Source organism: Macadamia integrifolia, chromosome 13 (genome assembly GCF_013358625.1).
Source record: "Macadamia integrifolia cultivar HAES 741 chromosome 13, SCU_Mint_v3, whole genome shotgun sequence".
Taxonomy (NCBI): Eukaryota; Viridiplantae; Streptophyta; class Magnoliopsida; order Proteales; family Proteaceae; genus Macadamia; species Macadamia integrifolia.
This window is the reverse complement of record NC_056569.1, coordinates 10,631,155-10,650,092: the sequence shown is the minus strand read 5'-3', so window position 1 is coordinate 10,650,092 and position 18,938 is coordinate 10,631,155. Positions and strand designations below refer to the sequence as shown.

General features: G+C 36.3%; 1 protein-coding gene and 1 long non-coding RNA gene across 2 annotated transcripts; one reads left to right on the top strand and one right to left on the bottom strand.

Annotated features, from left to right (window-relative positions):
• Positions 1 to 229: 229 nt before the first annotated feature.
• LOC122059350 lies at positions 230 to 1,042 on the bottom strand. Its single transcript, XR_006134026.1, has 4 exons — positions 873 to 1,042; positions 652 to 722; positions 435 to 544; positions 230 to 295 (listed from the first exon to the last, which is right to left on the bottom strand). It is a non-coding gene; the product is annotated as an uncharacterized LOC122059350 (long non-coding RNA).
• Positions 1,043 to 4,364: 3,322 nt separating this feature from the next.
• On the top strand, positions 4,365 to 7,325 carry LOC122058784 (protein ALP1-like). The gene is made up of 2 exons (XM_042621469.1): positions 4,365 to 4,577; positions 6,047 to 7,325. The coding sequence occupies exons 1-2, from the start codon at positions 4,454 to 4,456 to the stop codon at positions 7,087 to 7,089; spliced, it is 1,167 nt and encodes a 388-aa protein (XP_042477403.1). The 5' UTR covers positions 4,365 to 4,453; the 3' UTR covers positions 7,090 to 7,325.
• The last annotated feature ends 11,613 nt before the right edge of the window (positions 7,326 to 18,938 follow it).

The following is an 18,938-nucleotide window of genomic DNA, read 5'->3' as shown; positions in this document are numbered from 1 at the left end:
ACCACGCTGCTCATAGGTGTAAAGAAAAATAAAAAAAAAATAAAAAAAAAGAGCAAGAATACTCATCCAAACATATTAAGAAACACTACAATGATCATGGTAAAAGACAGGAACTCCACCATTTCCATGGATTTCTCTCTTATGCTGATTTAATGGTAAGGATAGATCAAAATACAAGAAAAATCGTAATAAAGAAAAGTGAGATAGGAAAATAGCATATCTGACTTAGGGTTTCAGCTTTTGGGAAGAAAGATGATCGAGTTTCTTCAGGGGTTCTTGACAATGGTTGCTCTCACTTCATGGGAAACTAGGCACTGTTAGATCTTCGATTTTGGAAAAGCTCGGTTGAAATATGACTGGATTTAATGATAAGGAAAAGATCTAAATACAAGAAAAATCATAATGAAGAGAAGTGAGAGAGGGAAATAGCATACCTGAGTTCGGGTTTCACCTTTTGGAAAGGAAGATGATCGATTTTGAGGGAGATTTACAGCGGTGCTCTCACTTCGTGGGAAACAGGGAGTGAAGGCGGAAAGGCTTTACTCTTAGGTTTTGAAAAACTCGGTTGTAATATGAGATTTAATGGTAATGAATAGATCAAAATACAAGAAAAATCATAATAAAGAGAAGTGAGAGAGGGAAATAGCATACCTGAGTTCGGGTTTCACCTTTCGGAAAGGAAGATGATCGATTTTGAGGGAGATTTACAGCGGCTGCTCTCACTTCGTGGGAAACAGGGATACATGAAGGCGGAAAGGCTTTACTCTTAGATTTTGAAAAACTCGGTTGTAATATGAGATTTAATGGTAATGAATAGATCGAAATACAAGAAAAATCATAATAAAGAGAAGTGGGAGAGGAAAATAGCGTACCTGATTTTGGGTTTCAGTTTTGGGAAGGAAGATGATCGGATTTCTTGGAGATTTACAATGGTTGCTCACTGCGTGGGAAACCAGTGAGTGAAGGCGTGAAATATAATGACCCTGTTAGGTCTTCGATTTTGGAAAATCTCGGTTGAAATATGACGAGCAGGTATGCGAGCATCGGCTATGATTTTGGAAAAGAGGAATGCGAGCAGCGGCGTAGTGATTTTCCCCTTCTTATAATTCCAGAGTTGTCGAAATATGGAAAAGCGCGGTTGGCTAAGTGTTGCGCGGGAAGGTGAAATATGTGAGCAGTAGCGATGGAGAATAAACCGTCCCAATTCATAATACTTGAGACAGAATAAAATCCGTCCCTAAATATGGGACGGTTAAAATCTGTCTCAATTGCTACATAGGTATGCCAATTTAGAGACGGAAAACTATCTATCATAATAGATATAAAACTGATAGGAAAATACGTGAGCAGTAGCGATGGAGTATAAAATGTCCCAATTCGTAATACTTGAGACAGAAAATAATCCGTCCCTAAATATGGGACGGTTATAATCTGTCTCAATTGCTTCATAACTAGGGACAAAATTATTTTTGTCCCTAATTGTCCATTTAAAGATGGAAAAACTGTCCGTCGTAATAGATATAAATTCAATCGCTGACGGGACGGAAATATCTGTCTCAAAAATTGAGACGGTAAGTTTTCTGTCCCAATTGTTAAATATATAGGGACAGTACAATGGCAACGGAAATAACCCGTCTCAAATATTGCGACGGTATATTCTTTGTCTCAAATAATCAAAATTTAGCGACGAATTTATATATGTCTCGAATGATTAATTTAGGAGACAGAAAATATGTCCATCTCTAAAAAAGTGTCGCAAATACCCCTTTTTCTTGTAGTGTTGTGATCAGAATATGAAAGGAAAATCTTAGGTCAACCAATATATTAATAGAAACAGCCTTCACACTACACCTCCAAAGATTATAGGTATAAATAAAAACTTGTCGATTGTGAATTGTCAGATGCAAAGGAAATGGGAGATAGGAGACGAAAAAATTGAGATCATATTACGAACATGTCCAGAAGTTGGAAAAACCCATAAAAGAAAATACCATTCGATTATTTTTTAAGGGACAATAAATTATTTATCGATGCATTGGCAACTCTCACCTCTATTGTCAAGTTTAGGTCGATTCTAGGATATTACCCTTCACAATATAACAAAGTTATTAGCTTGCATTGTGGACTTCCTTCAAGAACACCCAAAAAAATGCCATTAAAAAAGAAAAGAGATTTCCTATATGAAATGTTACGCATTTGGTATTCTACATAAAACGATCATATGATGGAATACAACTGGCATCTGTGGAAGAAGAAAAATCACATATGGGTAATGTTATCGAATAAATCATTCCCCAATCTTCCAATGATCATAAATACATATTGGTTGCCATAGACTAATTTATCAAGTGGTTGGAAGCAGAATCATATACCCAAATCGCTGCATATAAAATTAGTTGATAAAAACATCATTTGTTGGTATGACTTACCACAAGAGTTGGTATGACATAAAAGTATGCATTTCAATATGTGACAAATTCAATATTAAGAGGCATAGGTATTTGTCTTACATGACACAAACTAATGGGGAAGTTGAAGTAGCCAACAAGAATGTACTCTGGGCATTTCATATCTCAACCCGCACCTTAGCTTAAGGGCAACACCATATTCATTAGTGTACGACATTGAAGCAGTACTTCCAGTAGAACTAGAAATCCCTTCCTTGAGAATCCTGATGATAGCAAACTACCATAAACCGAATGTCTTCAATCAAAGTACCTCAAAGTACCAAGAATTCAACTTTATATATAGATGACAAAATGATGCGAGCAATGGATAATATGAAGAAATAACAACAAAGAATAGCCTGAGCCTTTGACAAAAGGTTATACCTCACCAATTGCGAGTTTGTATTCAAGTCCAAGTCCTATTAGATCAATGGGCTCCCAAAAATGATCCACAAAGAAAATTTAGACCAAATTAAAGTGATCCATTCACAATAGAAGAGACACTACCTAGAAAAGTCATTAGGCTAGTGGATTTAGATGGGATAAAAAAATTACCATACCATTTGAATATTTAAGGTTACGTAGGCAGCTTGATGAAATAATAATCAAATTCCGTCCAAATAAAGAATAGAGAGAGGGATAGGAATGCCGCCGATATCAAGTATGCTAACGGATAGTACCAATATGAACACATGATGGAGTATCATTCAGGAAGGATATGTGGGTCATTTCAGAAAAAGGGAAGAGAGAGATAGACACAATATGTGCTAGCATACTTGATATCGGTGGCATACCCAACCTTTTCCCTAAAGAATATTATTAAAAGTAATCATTGTTCCAAAAGCAAAATATGAAAAAGAACATACTTTAAAACAACCGGAAACAACTGTAGAATAAAATTCCTAGTGGCAAGAGATGTCATCGAGGCATTTATGTAATCTGGCAATCTTGATCTTCAAGACTTTGTGATCATCCTCATTCCCATCTTCCATCTCACTTCTAAGTCTCTCAAACCGGGGTCTTTCAGCCAATCTCCTCACCTTGCTAGTATTGGGTTCATATCCCCCCTGAGCCCTCATCCATTCTATATAGAATTCAGTAGAGTCATGTCAATAGTAAACTCCCCGTACTTCAATGGTGTTTTTGCACACCATAAACTCACTAGTACAGAATCTAAGGGCTAGGGTAGATGAAGGTCTTGATCTCCAATGGTATATCTTGTGGAAGACAATACCACCATAAGATTTGAGAATTTTCAATTGTCAATGGAGAAGGAGAGGTGGAAGCTTGCATTGTTGGAGGAATAAAAAAGGAAGTTTGGTGCAAGGGAGTTTGAGTAAATATAGGTTAAGCATAGTGACTGATAGTAATTGCCCCAATGTAATAACCACAAAAAGGAAAGAGTATAATTAATGATCCTACATCAGAATCTGCATTGTGAGTGAGAGAGAGAGGATCAGGTTTTTACTTGTACGATCTCTGATCCACACACATGGATTCAGCACAGGGCTTTCCCTTGTTTAGATTCTATATGTGTGGAGTAAGACAGCCTTTGGTGGATTCTATATGTGTGGATCAAATTGTACAAGAACCTGATCCGTTCTTAGAGAGAGAGAGAGAGATTGTAGTGTGACTACATGCGCCTGTCAATATGCATGTCTTTCGCTCCCCCTCCATTGGACAGGTGGGGACAGATCTGGACCCTCCATGGGGGCGTGGGAGTGGGACTCTCAACCTGATGAGGGTCCAGATCTATCCCCACCCGACCCATGTGGGGAGTGGATCGGGATTCAACAGGCATACCCTGTCTCCAAACTTCACCACACCGTTAAAACAACTGCCCATCTTAATCTTCCTTCTGAACCATTTTTCATGTTCAGTTCTTTAACGACCTTCCCTACCCACCACTTCCTCCATCATTCCTCTTTATCTGTGCTTTTGCTGTTGTTGTGGAAATCTGCTTAGTGCGTTTACTGTGTAGTGGGTCTTGTCTATAAGAGTTTCTGATGGGACCAGTGAGTGGCAAGAAGAAGAGGAGGAAGGCAAAGCAAGATGCTTTTGTTTCCACTCCGGAGGAAGAAGAGGATCCCAACGATTGGTGGGACAAGTTCTCCAAGAGAATCAGTACTGGTACATCTTCTATCTATTAAAATTGGTGGAGCAAGCAAGCTCTTCTGTCTATCTTAATCATATTTATATTTCTTTTGTTGGCGTTTGGTTCATGTGGTTGGGATGATTGGGTCAACAAGTTTGAGCATTTTGTGTTTGGTTTCATTTTAAGAGCAAAGGAGATCTTTCAATTCATATCATATTCTTCCATTTTGTTTTTATTTTTACTGATTGATGAACAAGTTCTTCAGGATCACTGGAAACCCTAAGTCTTTTGGGCAAATTTTCCCTTGACCGTGCAATGAGGTTTATTACCAGATTGTAGGGCCCAAAATACTCGAATACCACTCCTGCACCCTAAATTTCCCGTGTTATGATATCTCATTCACCATGGGTGTAGGAAAACTCGGTCTATGTCTTTTTATTTCTATTTATCTTCTATATTGATGTACTAATATAAATTGACCAAGGGGGTGTTTGAATTGTTGGTTGATTTTGGAATGGTACCCTAGATTTAATGAAACTAAGATCATGCAATCCTTATGTAGGTTTGGAATTCAAGCCATCATACGGGGGGCAAGGGTTTTATACTTCATCTCATAAAACTTGCATTTTTATTTTGCGTGGAATAAAACCTGCATTTTAGGAACACATAAACGAATTGAAAACTATTTTAAAAATTATTGTTTTAGGGAAGGCGATGTATTATTGCCAAAACAATTTTTTTTTTTTCAAATATCACAAGACACCTATTTTACCATGTGGGTAGATGATGTGATCATTTCGACCATTGGATTGAGAGGAATGGCCTAAATTGATCATATGTCAAATTTCAAAGTCTAAGTTAATCAAATACCCCCTGTATTAATATGTATACTATGTATGTCCATGCTATGTACTCTCTAGCATTCTCGCAACTCTGAGCAAGAACAAATGGTTCAATAGGAAAAACAAAAAATGGACATTCAAATCTGTCTTGTGATTTTTGGAGACATCACAAACATTTGTGGCACCAATATCTAGCACCCAATAGGGAATAATAATCCAAGTTCTTTGTGGAAAATACAATGGTATAGTCAACACTCATGGTGGGGACATTAATATATATATATATATATATATATTTTGGGTGGATGGGGACATTAATATTATTGAAACCTTAGTTGAATTTTTTTTTTAAACTAATTTTAAAAATGGAAAAAGGCCGGGCATGCCGCAGGGTGCCCAGCCCTGCTTGTGTCATCCTGCTAGCTTATAAAAGGCTAGTGGCATACTCAACCCTCTCTTGAAAGCCTAATTGTAGGATTTTTTAAACTTATCAATCCGACTAAACTATAAATGGAAAAGAAAGTGAACAGTGCCTTCTGGTTATCATCTTGCATTTATTTTTTGTCTATATAAACCTCATTTTTTTTTGGGTGTGGGGTGGGGGTTCAGGATATAAACCTATTCCAAAGCAGGGAAAATTTAACAATTTTTATATTTCACAGGGACGTTGTCTATGTCAAAGGTTTCAGATAAATTTCAATCTATCTTCAAGATCTCAAGACGTACATTTGGATACATCTGTTCCCTTGTGAATGAAGACCTGCTGGCTAACAGTTCCCTTGGAAGAAATAGCAAGATCTTGTCTGTATATGACCAAGTTGCTGTGGCTCTTATAAGGTTAGGCTCTGGTGATTCACTTACAAGGATTGGTGATTCATTGGGGTTGAGCCAATCAACCATTGGCCAAATCACCTGGCGGTTCGTGGAGTCAATGGAAGTGAGTGGTCTCAAACACCTCAAATGGCCTTCCACAGAACAAGAGATGACACAAATAAAAACTAAGTTTAAGAGAATTAAGGGCTTCCCTAACTGTTGTGGTGCAATTGATAGCACTCACATCATGATTCGTTTGCCCAAAGCTGAAACCTCTAATGAAATATGGCTTGATTCTAAGAAGAATCACAGTATAGTTTTGCAAGCAATAGTAGACCCTGATATGAGGATCAGAGATATCTCCATTGGATGGCCAGGAAGCATGAATGAATCGACAATTCTACAACATTCAGGCTTCTTCAACCTTTGTCAAAGAGGAGAAAGACTGAATGGGGAGAGTATAGAGCTTTCTAATGGATCACAAGTGAGGGAATACATAGTTGGAGATGTGGGTTTTCCCCTCCTTCCTTGGCTTATCACACCCTACCATGGGAGAGAGCTTTCGGAGACCGATTTCGAGTTCAACAAACACCACTTAGCAACCATGATGGTGGCACAAAGAGCATTGGTAAGGCTTAAGGAAAGGTGGAGGATTGTTCAAGGAGTGATGCACAAATCTGATCAAACAAATAAATTGGCAAGGATGGTTTTTGTTTGTTGCATTCTTCATAACATTCTTATTGATTTAAAGGATGAAGTTCAAGACAAAATACCCTCATCTCACTACCATGACAGTGGTTACCAGAAGGAGTTCTGCAACTCAGTTGATCAGAATGGTTCCATCCTTAGGGACAAGCTGTCTCTCTATTTGTTTGGTAGACTATCACCATGAAACAGAAGTTCATATGCTTACTTCAATAATATATTTAAGTCGCTATGTTTGAATTTGGCATTGTAAGTGTTTTTTTTATCCCCCACAAGGGAAAACTAATACCTGAGGTCTGTCTTCTCACCCTGTAGACAATGTTTTAAATGGTATTGTCATGGTTGAATTGAGTACCTGACAATATTTTTGTTTACTTTATGTTACAAGAGTGGGGCTAGCCGAGTTGGCAAGGGACATGTGCCTTAGGAAATGTGTCATTTTGAGTTAGACTCCTCTTTATCTTCTTGAAAATATTCACACGGTTGTTTAGTGCTCTTTATTACTTTCAATGAAAATTGTATGATTTTCACTTCTCGTTCAATCCCGATATGACCTTAATTGTGAGATCAATTTAGACCCGCGGAACTAATCATTTGGTCTGGAAACTTATATTTAAAAAAAAAAAAATTCAAAATGCAAATTTGGTTCGGCACTGTCAACCGAATCTAGGCTAGGATTTTATATGGGCTTGATATGAGTTCAACAATTTTATGTTCTGTTACATATATTAAGAACATAGAGTGAGTTGACGTGGAAGCCACCAACATTAATAGCCAGACAAGTGTTGATCTCTTTTTTTCCTGTGTGTAGTGTGTATATATATTGGGAATATAGAGTGGGTTGATGTGGAAGTCACCAACCTCAAAGGCCTTACGTATTGACTTTGGAGTCATAATGGTCATGATTTTCTTTTCTTAAATCCTGCAATTTGAGAACGATTTGACTTGGAAGTCAGTTGCATTCTTTTTTCTCTTTTGTTAACCCTAATGCAGATGGAAAACTCGTTTGAAATCAATACACTAATATTCAATCTATCAGTATGGGATTTTTACTATTAGATCGGTTTGGGACATTTTTAGGTGATCCCACCTTGAAGTGAATTGGTCCTCTAGTGTCTGGTTCCGATATAGTATTTCTCCCCATTAAAGATTAGTTTTGGAAGAGATCCATTCAGATTGATCCTTATTACTTATGTTGGGCAGCTTTGGAGAGCAAGGACCACCTTAGGTCCTTGGGTTTGAGCTCCATTCTGATCCTCTCTTAGGGTGTCCATAAGAGTTTAGTTCGGTGTAAGGTTCTAAAACTTGGAGTCTGTTTCAACTTTCAACTAATGTTGATACTATCATTGAACTGGCATTAATCGGAGATCCACCATTTTACCCTTATATCTTATCAATGGATTGGTATAAATTGGATTGACATCGGGGATCAGTTTTGGCTAATATCAATCCAATCCGAACGATCATGATAGATACAATGCACTATCAAGGTAAGAGGAGTCGAACTCAAAACCACACGTTTCTTGAGACGAAAGTCCTTTATCAACCCGGCTACCCCTTGGGGTTTTATATTTTTTCCCATACTTTCTTCATAAAGTAGATTCCTGTTTAAAAACATAAAAGGTCAACCAGAACATGATGTAGAAAAACTACTAAAACAATGGAGGATACGGATTTGAAAACGGGGTGAAAACCCCTCTCTCTCAAAAGCAACACCATAAATAGTGGGGAGGAGGAGGAGGGCCAAGAGCCTAAGGCAGCTTACAAAATTCAGTTTCCAAAATAAAAGAAAGAAATGAAAGTCTATGCTAGCATATTTGTCCTTTTGGCTGTTATCCTTCTTATCCCAACATTTACAAAGAGTAGGGAGCTAGCAGCAGAGAAGCCACAAACAGGTACCGTCTCCCCTTTATATAAGTTACATATGTTACATAAATTCTAGCTTTTTCGTTGAGAAGGTGATGATGGACATGGTGGTCATGTCTAAATTAGCTTTGTTTATTGTCTAATAGCTGATCAAAAGGTCTCTGAAGATACGCTTTTTGGTGTCTTGAGATATAAATGAAGGGCAGGGGATTGCTATGCTGAAGGCATGGTCAGGAATCCCCACACCCAGTCTGTAGGAGTGTGGGAGAGGGTGGGTTATCGTTGGTTCGTGTGTCATGAAAGAGAGAGAGAGTGACGACAGCGCATGATGCCTTCGAGAGTAAAATTTGGCTGTTGCAACTACCTGGACACAACCAAAGAAATGGGATTTAACAGTATTATGGAAAATACTAAACCTAGCTAGGAGGGTATTTATCAACCTTAAGGAAAAGTAAATTATTTTATTTCTTTGGCTGCGAGTAGGGGTTGCAGCCAAATTATTTTCTTTGATGTTGGGATCATTTTTTAATCTATTGAACAAGAATGAACAGACCCAAAATGGGATCCCAGTACCGAATCATCGTAGTTACAGTTCTATCATCTAATGCTACAACTCAATCAAATGCTGCAGAAGAGAGGAGTTCCACGGCAGATCCAACAGACACTTATTCTACAAGCCATCATAGGTTTTATTGCCCCCCCTGCATAGGCCGAACGGTGCCACCACCACCAAGTTTCCCACCTCCAGCACCAGTGAGTCCCCCACCCCCCGCCCAACCAGCACAGTCGCCATGCCATACTACAACCAGTATGGCCGACAGATATGCTACGCCCTGCTGTCTCGGTGAACCCTGCTGTACGTGATTATTTTTATACTTGAACTGAAGAATTCATGATGGCATGTGGCTTTGATATGAATTTTTTTTATCCAATAATCAAGTAGTCTGTGTCATTATAGCTACTGTTACTCCTTTTACTATAATGAACTTGAGATATATCACTAATCCAGATTCCAGAATGAACCACTGGTTAGCTATGTCTTTATGAATATGAAGAGTAATTATGTAGACTTGAATCCATATTGTACCACAACTATTACATATAAAAAAAAAAAAAGAGAAAAGGAAAAAAGAAAAGCAAGAATTTAGTATCCAATTCCTGAAAATGAAATTTAGTAAAATTCAGTCCAAACTGTACGACTCTAAGTTACAAACTATACATAGCATTACACCAAAAAAGAAAAAAACTTTTCCATAGTAAAATTCTGTATTGACTTTGCATTATAAACCATGAAATCTAAATCCAAATCTAAAATTCTTTTACTTTGGTAATAATCTTATGGGAAAATGGTTAATTTCTGTGGGGGAACGTGAACCCTGTGCCAAGAGAGGGGGAAATAACAACCCTCCCCTCCTCCCGCATTATGAAAAATGACACCCAATCCATGTTTTCTCGTGGTCTCCCACGGGTCCTCTTGCATGCACAAAAACCATGCATGCTCCTCACAACAAACACTTCCCCTTATCTTAGCAGTATAGGGAGTAGATACTATTCCTAAGAGGTACCATATGGTTCAACTGCACTATAGAAATTTCCTTGGGACCTCAATCTTTTCCTTCATTTTCCACCATTTCTATTCAAACAAAACAAAGCCTAGTTCCTTAATCCCAATAAGGTCTATTTCGTAAAAGCCCAATCATTACATTTTAGTTTGGAAACTTTTCTTGTATCACCCTTAAATTTAAAGGTAGCTGACGTGCTTGCTAAAGAAGCATCTAATAATCAAGTCATAGCAAGAGGATCAATCTCTACTTCCAAACGTAGTCAAGTTGGCGGTTTTTTATTTATATGGCGTTAAATGACAAGTTTACCCTCTTAGCCTTCACTGTAAAACCCCCAAACCAGTTAGGGTTTCTCTGTTCTTAGCAAACCCTTCCATAGCTGTACTCGTGGCCCTTCTGTGATAAAGAAAAAAAGAAAAGTTTGCAAGAAATTACTATGAAGATCATTTTTTACATACATGTTGTACTCGTGCAACACTTTCTCTATCCTAACAAAAAGAAAGGCTTGAGCATACAGAAGTCTTCTTGACATTCCATGTCTTTATGCTGAATTTGAGAAATTTTGGGTTTCCTTGTTCATTATTTTAAATCCTCCTATCTCTGCACTCTACACTAAGGTTGCGTTTGGTAATGTTTCTGTTCCAGAAACGACATTTCTTGTCAAAAACGAAAATTTCAGTTTCTATGTCAAAACACCATTTTTAAACTAAAAAAGGGTGTTGGTGAATCTGTTTCTGGAACGATTTCAAAACGTAGGTCTTCTCTTCTCCCTGTGTGCGAAATTGTGAAAAATGAAGAACTAGGGCGGAAGATAAGTTTATTAGGAACAATTTCCCTAAAATCCCCCAAATAGTTCATTTTTTTTTTTTTCTTAAATTTGGAACGAAACTGGGAAGACGGAACAGTTATTTGTTGTTCCATCAATTCCATTTTCTATTGTTCTTTTTTCACTTTTTGTTCCAAAAAAACGGAAACTCGTCTATGATGCACCAAACGCTTTATTCCTTTTTTTCGTTATAATAGAACGAAAAAACTCTAGAAACGTTCCAATAGAACGTTACCAAACGCAGTCTAAGTCATCAGAATGATGTTTCGATCTGAGAGCAATCACGGCCGCAGAAGCAGCAACAACCTTCTGAGCTTCTAGGGCTCTATGGCGTTCTTTTGATTTTTGTTTTTCGAGACTGAAAAAGTTAGACTTGTCGGTTTGGTAGAGAATAGAGAAGCCCTAAGGTCAGGTCTTTTTTAGTTTTAATGACGTTATGCATTAAGGGTGTGATTGAAATTATTAGGAAATGAGGAGATTACACTGTATAAATTTTAAATTTAAGATGCAGAAAAAATTTTATATGAGAACACAGAGTATTGGAAATTGTCATGACATTCTCTAGTACTTTGTTCATGGATTGTGTCCATCAAATTCATAAATTAACGATTGTTCATAGGTTTATATCTAAAATTGTTCACAACTAAGGAAGGAATATGATTAGATTCTATTCATATGATTGTCACATTATATGTTCACAAGAAGGAAGATTTCAAACATGAATGTGAATATACAAATGCATGTGTATTGAATTGGGTCACATGAGAGTCTTAAATGAACTACTATCTGTTTTGTTGAACATTGGCAATTAATCCCCAGACATGAGATAATGGACAATCAAAAGAATACAAGTTTTGAATACACGAACCTACGTCGGAGGGCTGGAGAACCGATAATTGCAAATCGTGGCTGTCCAAAGAAGGAATCCATGGAGTTGATTGTAGAAGAAAAGCCAAGGGTAAGTTAGTAATGTCACATTAAGTGGGGGTATTTTGGCTATTTAACAAAAAAAACTAACAACTCTTTCATCACTTAACAGGGATGGCTAACGACAGGTATTTTTTAAATTTATAGGGAGTGTCCTTATCATTTCAAAAAGTACAGGGGAAGGTGTTGTTAAAGACCAAACTTCAGGGGGTGGCCTTGTAATTTACTCTATTATTTATATAAAGAAATTAGATCATACTTCCAAGAGTATGTACGTTATTGTATGTGGTGGATAAGCATCATGACACAATTGCTCTTATAAATACATTTTCACTTGTAAAATTTGACAAGTGAATCACCTATGGGTGACGTAATCGTTTTCCTTACACTAAATTCTTTTGTGCAATTTCTTACGTAGATGAGTAGATCCTCTTTACGACAATCAGTTCATGCAGTAGAATTTGTTGACCAATGCTACATGAGATTTCTCATAAATTAAGATTTTTTTTTTTTTGGGTAAGCAAAAATCTCTTCTTTGCACCAACTAAATCCCTAAATAGTTTACCAAAAATTAAACAAAAATATAAATCCTTAAATAAAAAAAAATATCCAAAACAACTGGTTGAAATTAATTTGAAATTTTATAAAGGGAATAAGAATGTGTAAGACTTTAAAACACAAAATCAGAGTCTTGTTGATTCTGAAGCGTTTCTAATGGTTTAGGGTCTCCGAAAGACCAGAAACCTATGCCACGATGTCACGACCCACTTGCTCCAATCTTCCACAATCGTAGAACGACCCTAGCCTCAGCTACTTCATGGACAATGGTAGAACTGCTGATACGTAGGTTTAATATGAGAATTTAGAATAACAAGGTAGAAGGTGAGATTAGAACTTTGATTTTGAATACGAGTTGATCTTCTTAATTGTGTGGGCTCCGAAACTGGCTGGTTTTGTTTTGGTCCAAGCTGAGCTTGACCCATCTCATATTTGTTCAGAAGTTCAAACGCATATATCTTTGACTCCAAATTTAGATCTAAATTGGGTGATTCTAAAGGCGTTTTATCACAATTTTCAGATATTTTGAATTGGTATGAGATTCAGGGACTATTCTAGTCAATGGATACTACCTCCAATGTTGGTCCCACATGGATGAAATTGAATCTTCCGCGAGTAATGGGGAAAATAATCTAATTTTCATATTAATTTAAGTATAAATAAATAATATATGCAAATCATATTATTTTGATATTTGGGTCGACTTTGGGGTCAATTAACCATATGTTAACCACTTTTACCCTTCAGATTGTTGGATGACCAAAATCTAATTAACACTCTGCTCAATGATGCTAAAGCCCAGCAAATGACAAAAATTAACATCATTCAAAATCATCAAATACATAGTATATTTATCCAAAAAAAAAAAATACAAAGTATGACTTGGAAATAAGGATGGGAGTTTCTATGATGACTCGACTCCGATTTTGAGCTAAACTTATTGGTACTTCTCATGGGGTGCTAGAGCCAAGTAGCCAGTAAAAATCATTCATTGGGGGTGAGATAATATTTTTCAATTAGGGATAGGAGTCTCCATGGCAGTTTTGGCTTGTCGGTTTCGAGATAGTCAAGGGGCTAGAGCCAGGCAGTTGATTTTAGGCTTCTGTATGACAACATTTATGTTTCAAAAATTGTTTCTGAGTTAGAAATAGTTTTTTTATTTCAAGATTTTTGGAGTAATTTATGTACTAACAAATGTTGTATGTAAACCTAGAAACAAAATTGTTTTTGTTTTACCAAAAAACAGAAACACATATAAAATGCCATATTAATAGAAACAAATTTTCTTATATTTTACCAATTAAATTACATAAAATGAATATGCTTTGACGTTGATTAACGGATGTGGTGGTAGAGGTGGTGGTGGTAAGAACCCAGCTGTCAGGTCAAGAATCGATTTTTTTTTTTTCTCATATTGGTCTGTCAATGTCCTACACACGATTTCGAACACTAGATTTAGTACAACTACTTCATTGTTTTTCAAATGGGGTGAAAACTATTTCTCCATCCCAATTCCAAAAAAAAAGGAACCATTTTTTTTTTCCGATAGGAAATTTGTATGTATTAAGGAAAAATAAAAATAAAAAATACAGATGAGGCAACTCCTACAACCTTCTTTGGGCAGACCAAAAGAAAAGTTGAGAGGTCCCTAAACGGAACTATACATCACATATAGATGTGTTCCAAAAAATAGGAAAGACAAAAGAAAATAATTTTGGAACGTACCATACAAAACCCTAAATCATCAGGGGCAAGATATGATTTTGAAATTACAGACCCGGGGGGTCTCCATGGTGACTGGAGACTCCATTGGTTTTGAAATTCATTTAGGGAAAAAACAACCAGCAATGTCTGTTTTGAAATCCATTCAAGGATAAATTGTAAGGGGAATTAAAGGGAAGGAAAATGAAATTTTCATACTTAAAAAAGAAATATATGCAATCATTACCCATGTGACTTTAACATTAACTTTAAATCATTCCATATTTGGTTATAAATTTTCACTTTACTTTGCATCCAAAACCCTTTGATATAATATGTAAAATAAAAATTACATGTAAAATATATCATTACTAAATATGGTTAAAAAAATTAAATAGTTTATACAATCACATGGGCTGATGATTATAAATATTTCTTTTAAAAAAAAAAAAAATTCACTTCTCTTCCCCTTAAATTCCCATTACAACCAAATGTAGCCTTAATAAAAACCTTGGTTAAGCAAATCATTCATTTCAAAAATGGTCAAATCTCGATTCTATATGCGAGATTCCGTTTTGAGTATTGATTGGTTTAGGTTTACTCCTCTTTCTTAATCCTTTCTGGACTTGCCCCCATTGGATTTTCTTGATGACTCAAATGCAAATTTGGATCTGGCACAAACCATTTCTAGGCTAGAATTTTATGTGGACCGGGTTTGAGTCCAACCATTATATGCTTTGTGTGGTATATATAAAAGAATGGAAACGGGATAAGCATCCCGCCTGTTTTCCCGAAACTAATGCGGTTCAATCAATGGGGGGTTCAAATGCAAGTGACATGGGATTATTTTCAATGAGAAGGGTGAATGAGTGATGTAAAGTTAGGAACCCTTGCAGCGTGCTCAATCTTTTTTCATAAAAAGAAGGAAGTATGCTTAGTCTCTAGATGTGATTTATGTTGTGATTCAGTTAAAACAAAGCAACATTTATTTTTAGATTGTAACTATGCCAAGGCGGTTTGGGTCTCCTTTGCTTCAATCTTCAATATTGGCTGGGATCAACATATATTTATTTGTGAGATGTTCCAGTGGTGGAGAGTCAAAGGTAAAGTTGTGCCAGTTAAGGAAACCTGGATGGCTGGTTTGATTCTTGTTCCCCATTTCCTTTGGCAGCAGCGGAACACGAGAAGATTTGATGGTCAAGGGATAAGAGCTAAGCTTATTTTGCGCCAAGTTCTTACTACTATTAGAGAACTCTTTCCAATCTCTTCAAGTAAGAGAATTACAATGGCAGATCTGATTAGTACTCGAATGATAGGTATTTCGTTAGGAAAAAATAAAGTCCTAGGAATTCTCGAAGTATTTTGGTGTGCTCCTCCCTCATTGTGGAAAAAGTTAAATATTGATGGGTGTCTCTCGGAAACCCAGGAAGGGCAGCTGTGGGTGGACTTATCAGAGATTCAAGTGGTAGGGTAATTTCCTCATTTGGATCCTATTTGGGAGTTATAATTAGCTATGTAGCAGAGTTTCAAGGCCTGATACATGGTATTCAACTAGCAAAGCAGCTTGGGATTGAAAGATTATGGATTGAAACAGACTCATTGGCAGTATCACTAGTAGTTTACTCAAAAAAATTCTCATGGTGCATTTTGCAGGATTGGCGTTCTCTTTATCCATAGATTTTTAGCATTCAATGCAAACTATCTCATTGTCATCGAGAGGCTAATCCAATTGCGAATTACTTAGCAAAAAGTACGACTAGAAGTGGATCTAGTGTCTTTTGTCCCCCCTTTCCTCATTCAATGCTGGATGAGATGCAGAAAGGATGCAGAAGGTAGACCAAGATATAGATTTTTTTAATTTTATTTGTTGGAGTTGAGGATCCTCTTCCTTGCTGATGGCCATGCCGAAGGTGAGGAGATCTCAATCTCCTTCATCCTATGTATTCTTGTATCTGGTGTCTCTCTAGACCTAGCTTGTATCTCTTATTTTATTTTATTTTTTTCTTTTTATTAATACACATGATTTTTTAGCTTAAAAAAAAAAAAAAAAAAATATGTAAGCCACCAAACTTAAATGGCATAATGTAAGCCACCAAACTTAAATGGCATAATGTATTGGCTTTGCCTACAAGATAAAAGGATAATTGACGTTGTAGTCATAATGGTCATAATTTTTCTTTCCTTATAAATATACTGCAATTTGACAGCCATTTGACTTGGAAGTCAGTCAATTCATTTGTTCTCTTTTGAGCTCCAATCCCCTTTGAAATCAGATCGATCAACTTCGTGTAGGAGAATATACACTCCTGAACCATCCATTAAGTCTCTCTCCACTAAGCAATTATGGCTATGTTTGGTAGCCAAGAGAAGAAAAGAAAAGAAAAAAGAATCTAGAAAAGAAAAGAAAATAAAATAAAATAAAATAAAAGAAATGAATTGGTGAGAAGAAAAAAAAGAGTATGTATGTTTGGAAACCCCTTCACTTCCGAGTTTCGACATGAATTAGGGATTTCAACCATAAACCCCCTTCTCCTCCGATCGATTTAGGGATTTCAGTTCAAACCCTTTTCTTCTTTGACACGAATTAGGGATTTCAGCCATAAACCCCCTTCTCATCTGATCGATTTAGGGATTTCTGTTCAAACCCCCTTTTGAAACTTTTTTCCTTTGCACTTCTCATCCGACTCAGGCAATGATTTGAAGGTGACTTTCAATGGTAACTTGAATCTGCAAGGGCTGAGATGGGCAAAGTGAAGGAAGAAAATGAAGTATTGAAGATGAAACTATAAAAAATGATGAAGGAATATCATTCTCTCCAATTGTATCTCACGAACATGATACAACAAGAAGAAGCTAAGATATCTACAGATACAACCCCTACCAATCAAGAAATTGAAGAACCAGAAATTTCACTTAGCCTTGGAAGGCTTTCAAGTGAATCCAAAAAGGAAGAGAAGAGAAGCAACCCCGGTAATGATAGAGATGACGAAGCTTCACAACAGACCCACTTGAAGAAAGCAAGAGTTTCTGTGAGAGTCAGATGAGATACCCCACGGTTAGTATAATTTCTTCATCCACTAATTATCTTTGCTTTAGAGAGAGAGAGAGAGAGAGAGAGAGAGATTTTTTGGGCAAATCAAATTATGTTCATTAAAACGTGAGGAACTCTTGAACCAGGAGGCTTCTCTACCCATCTACTAATCCTGCTAGCGTCGAGCTTCAAGAATACCATGTTTCTTCATTCTACGGTTCAAGGTAAATGGTTTGAGAAGAAAGAAATAGAGACGAAGAGAAGAAAGAGAACTATCGAAGAGTAATTTTAAAGAGCTTGGTCTCCTGCTTATTTGTATTTACTTTGAAGGTCAAAAGAGTAATTTTGATTTCTAAATTAACGGTGTTAGACTTTAGGGTTACGGTTAATATTTTTGACACTTTAGAGTGGTATCTCATATAAAGTTAAAAATATGGATGGTACAAGATAATTTTCCTTTTATCTATAGTTAACGTGAATCACTCATGAATGGAGCAACTTGGACCTGTCTAATTAGATAATTTGTTGAATTGGGAGTCAAGTCTCTTCTAAATTCATTAAATTTTGACTCTTCGGTTAAAAGCTAATGTGATCTACTATTTTCCTATCACTTGTTTGTGATCTTATCTTGCCTCCTAAAGTCAGTTTTAATAATTTCTAAGAATAAAAAACTGACTACATTGAAGTAGTAATTTATTATTATTATTTTTTTTCCGGATAATATGAAGTAGCAATTTAGAAAATGTAACATGAGAAGTATAATAAAGATAAAAAGGACATGTGCACAGTTGTGCATGATTGTCATACTAAAAACATTGGATGGGTATGAACGTGCATGGCCTTCCCGCCATCCAATGGATTTGATGCATGACTACACAGATGTGCTCAAAACGTCTCTTCCCATGAAAAATGTTCTCACGAAAAAAAGAAAAAAAACTATCTGGATCGAATCTCATGGAGAATTTACTCATAATTTTCCGGAAGCAAATTCAGTTGCGGATGGTTTAGCAAATCATGTAGCAACAATGAGAACCTCAACGACTTGGATGAATCCTCCTCATTTTTCTTTGGAGAATCTTAGTTGGGATGCTCAAGACTATCCGAGATTTAGATTCAACTGATTTATTTTTTATTTTCTCTACTAGTTGATTTAGATTATTAGTTTGCTGATGGTCATGCCGCAGGTGGACTGCAATCTCTATGGTATCATCTTGTATTGCATTCATTATTTTCTAATAATATTCTTTGCTGAAGAGATGCTCAATAAAAAATCCACTTCTTTTTTAAGATGTGTCGAAGAAAGAATATTTGATTATTATTGAATATAAACCTAGAGCAAGTGGTATGCTTTGTAAATAGTTTGCAAAATGATTTAAAACTTGGAGTGTTACTTTTTTTTTTTTTTTTTTTTTGTTTAATGTCAACAAAGTATATATTAAGCCAAAAAAGAATGAGAGATTGGTCGAAGCCATACAAAATACAATTAACAAAAAAACCCAACCTCCTATTCCATCTTTGGCACTGCCATCAGTAGAGAAGGAAGCTAGGACATTATCAAATAGCCA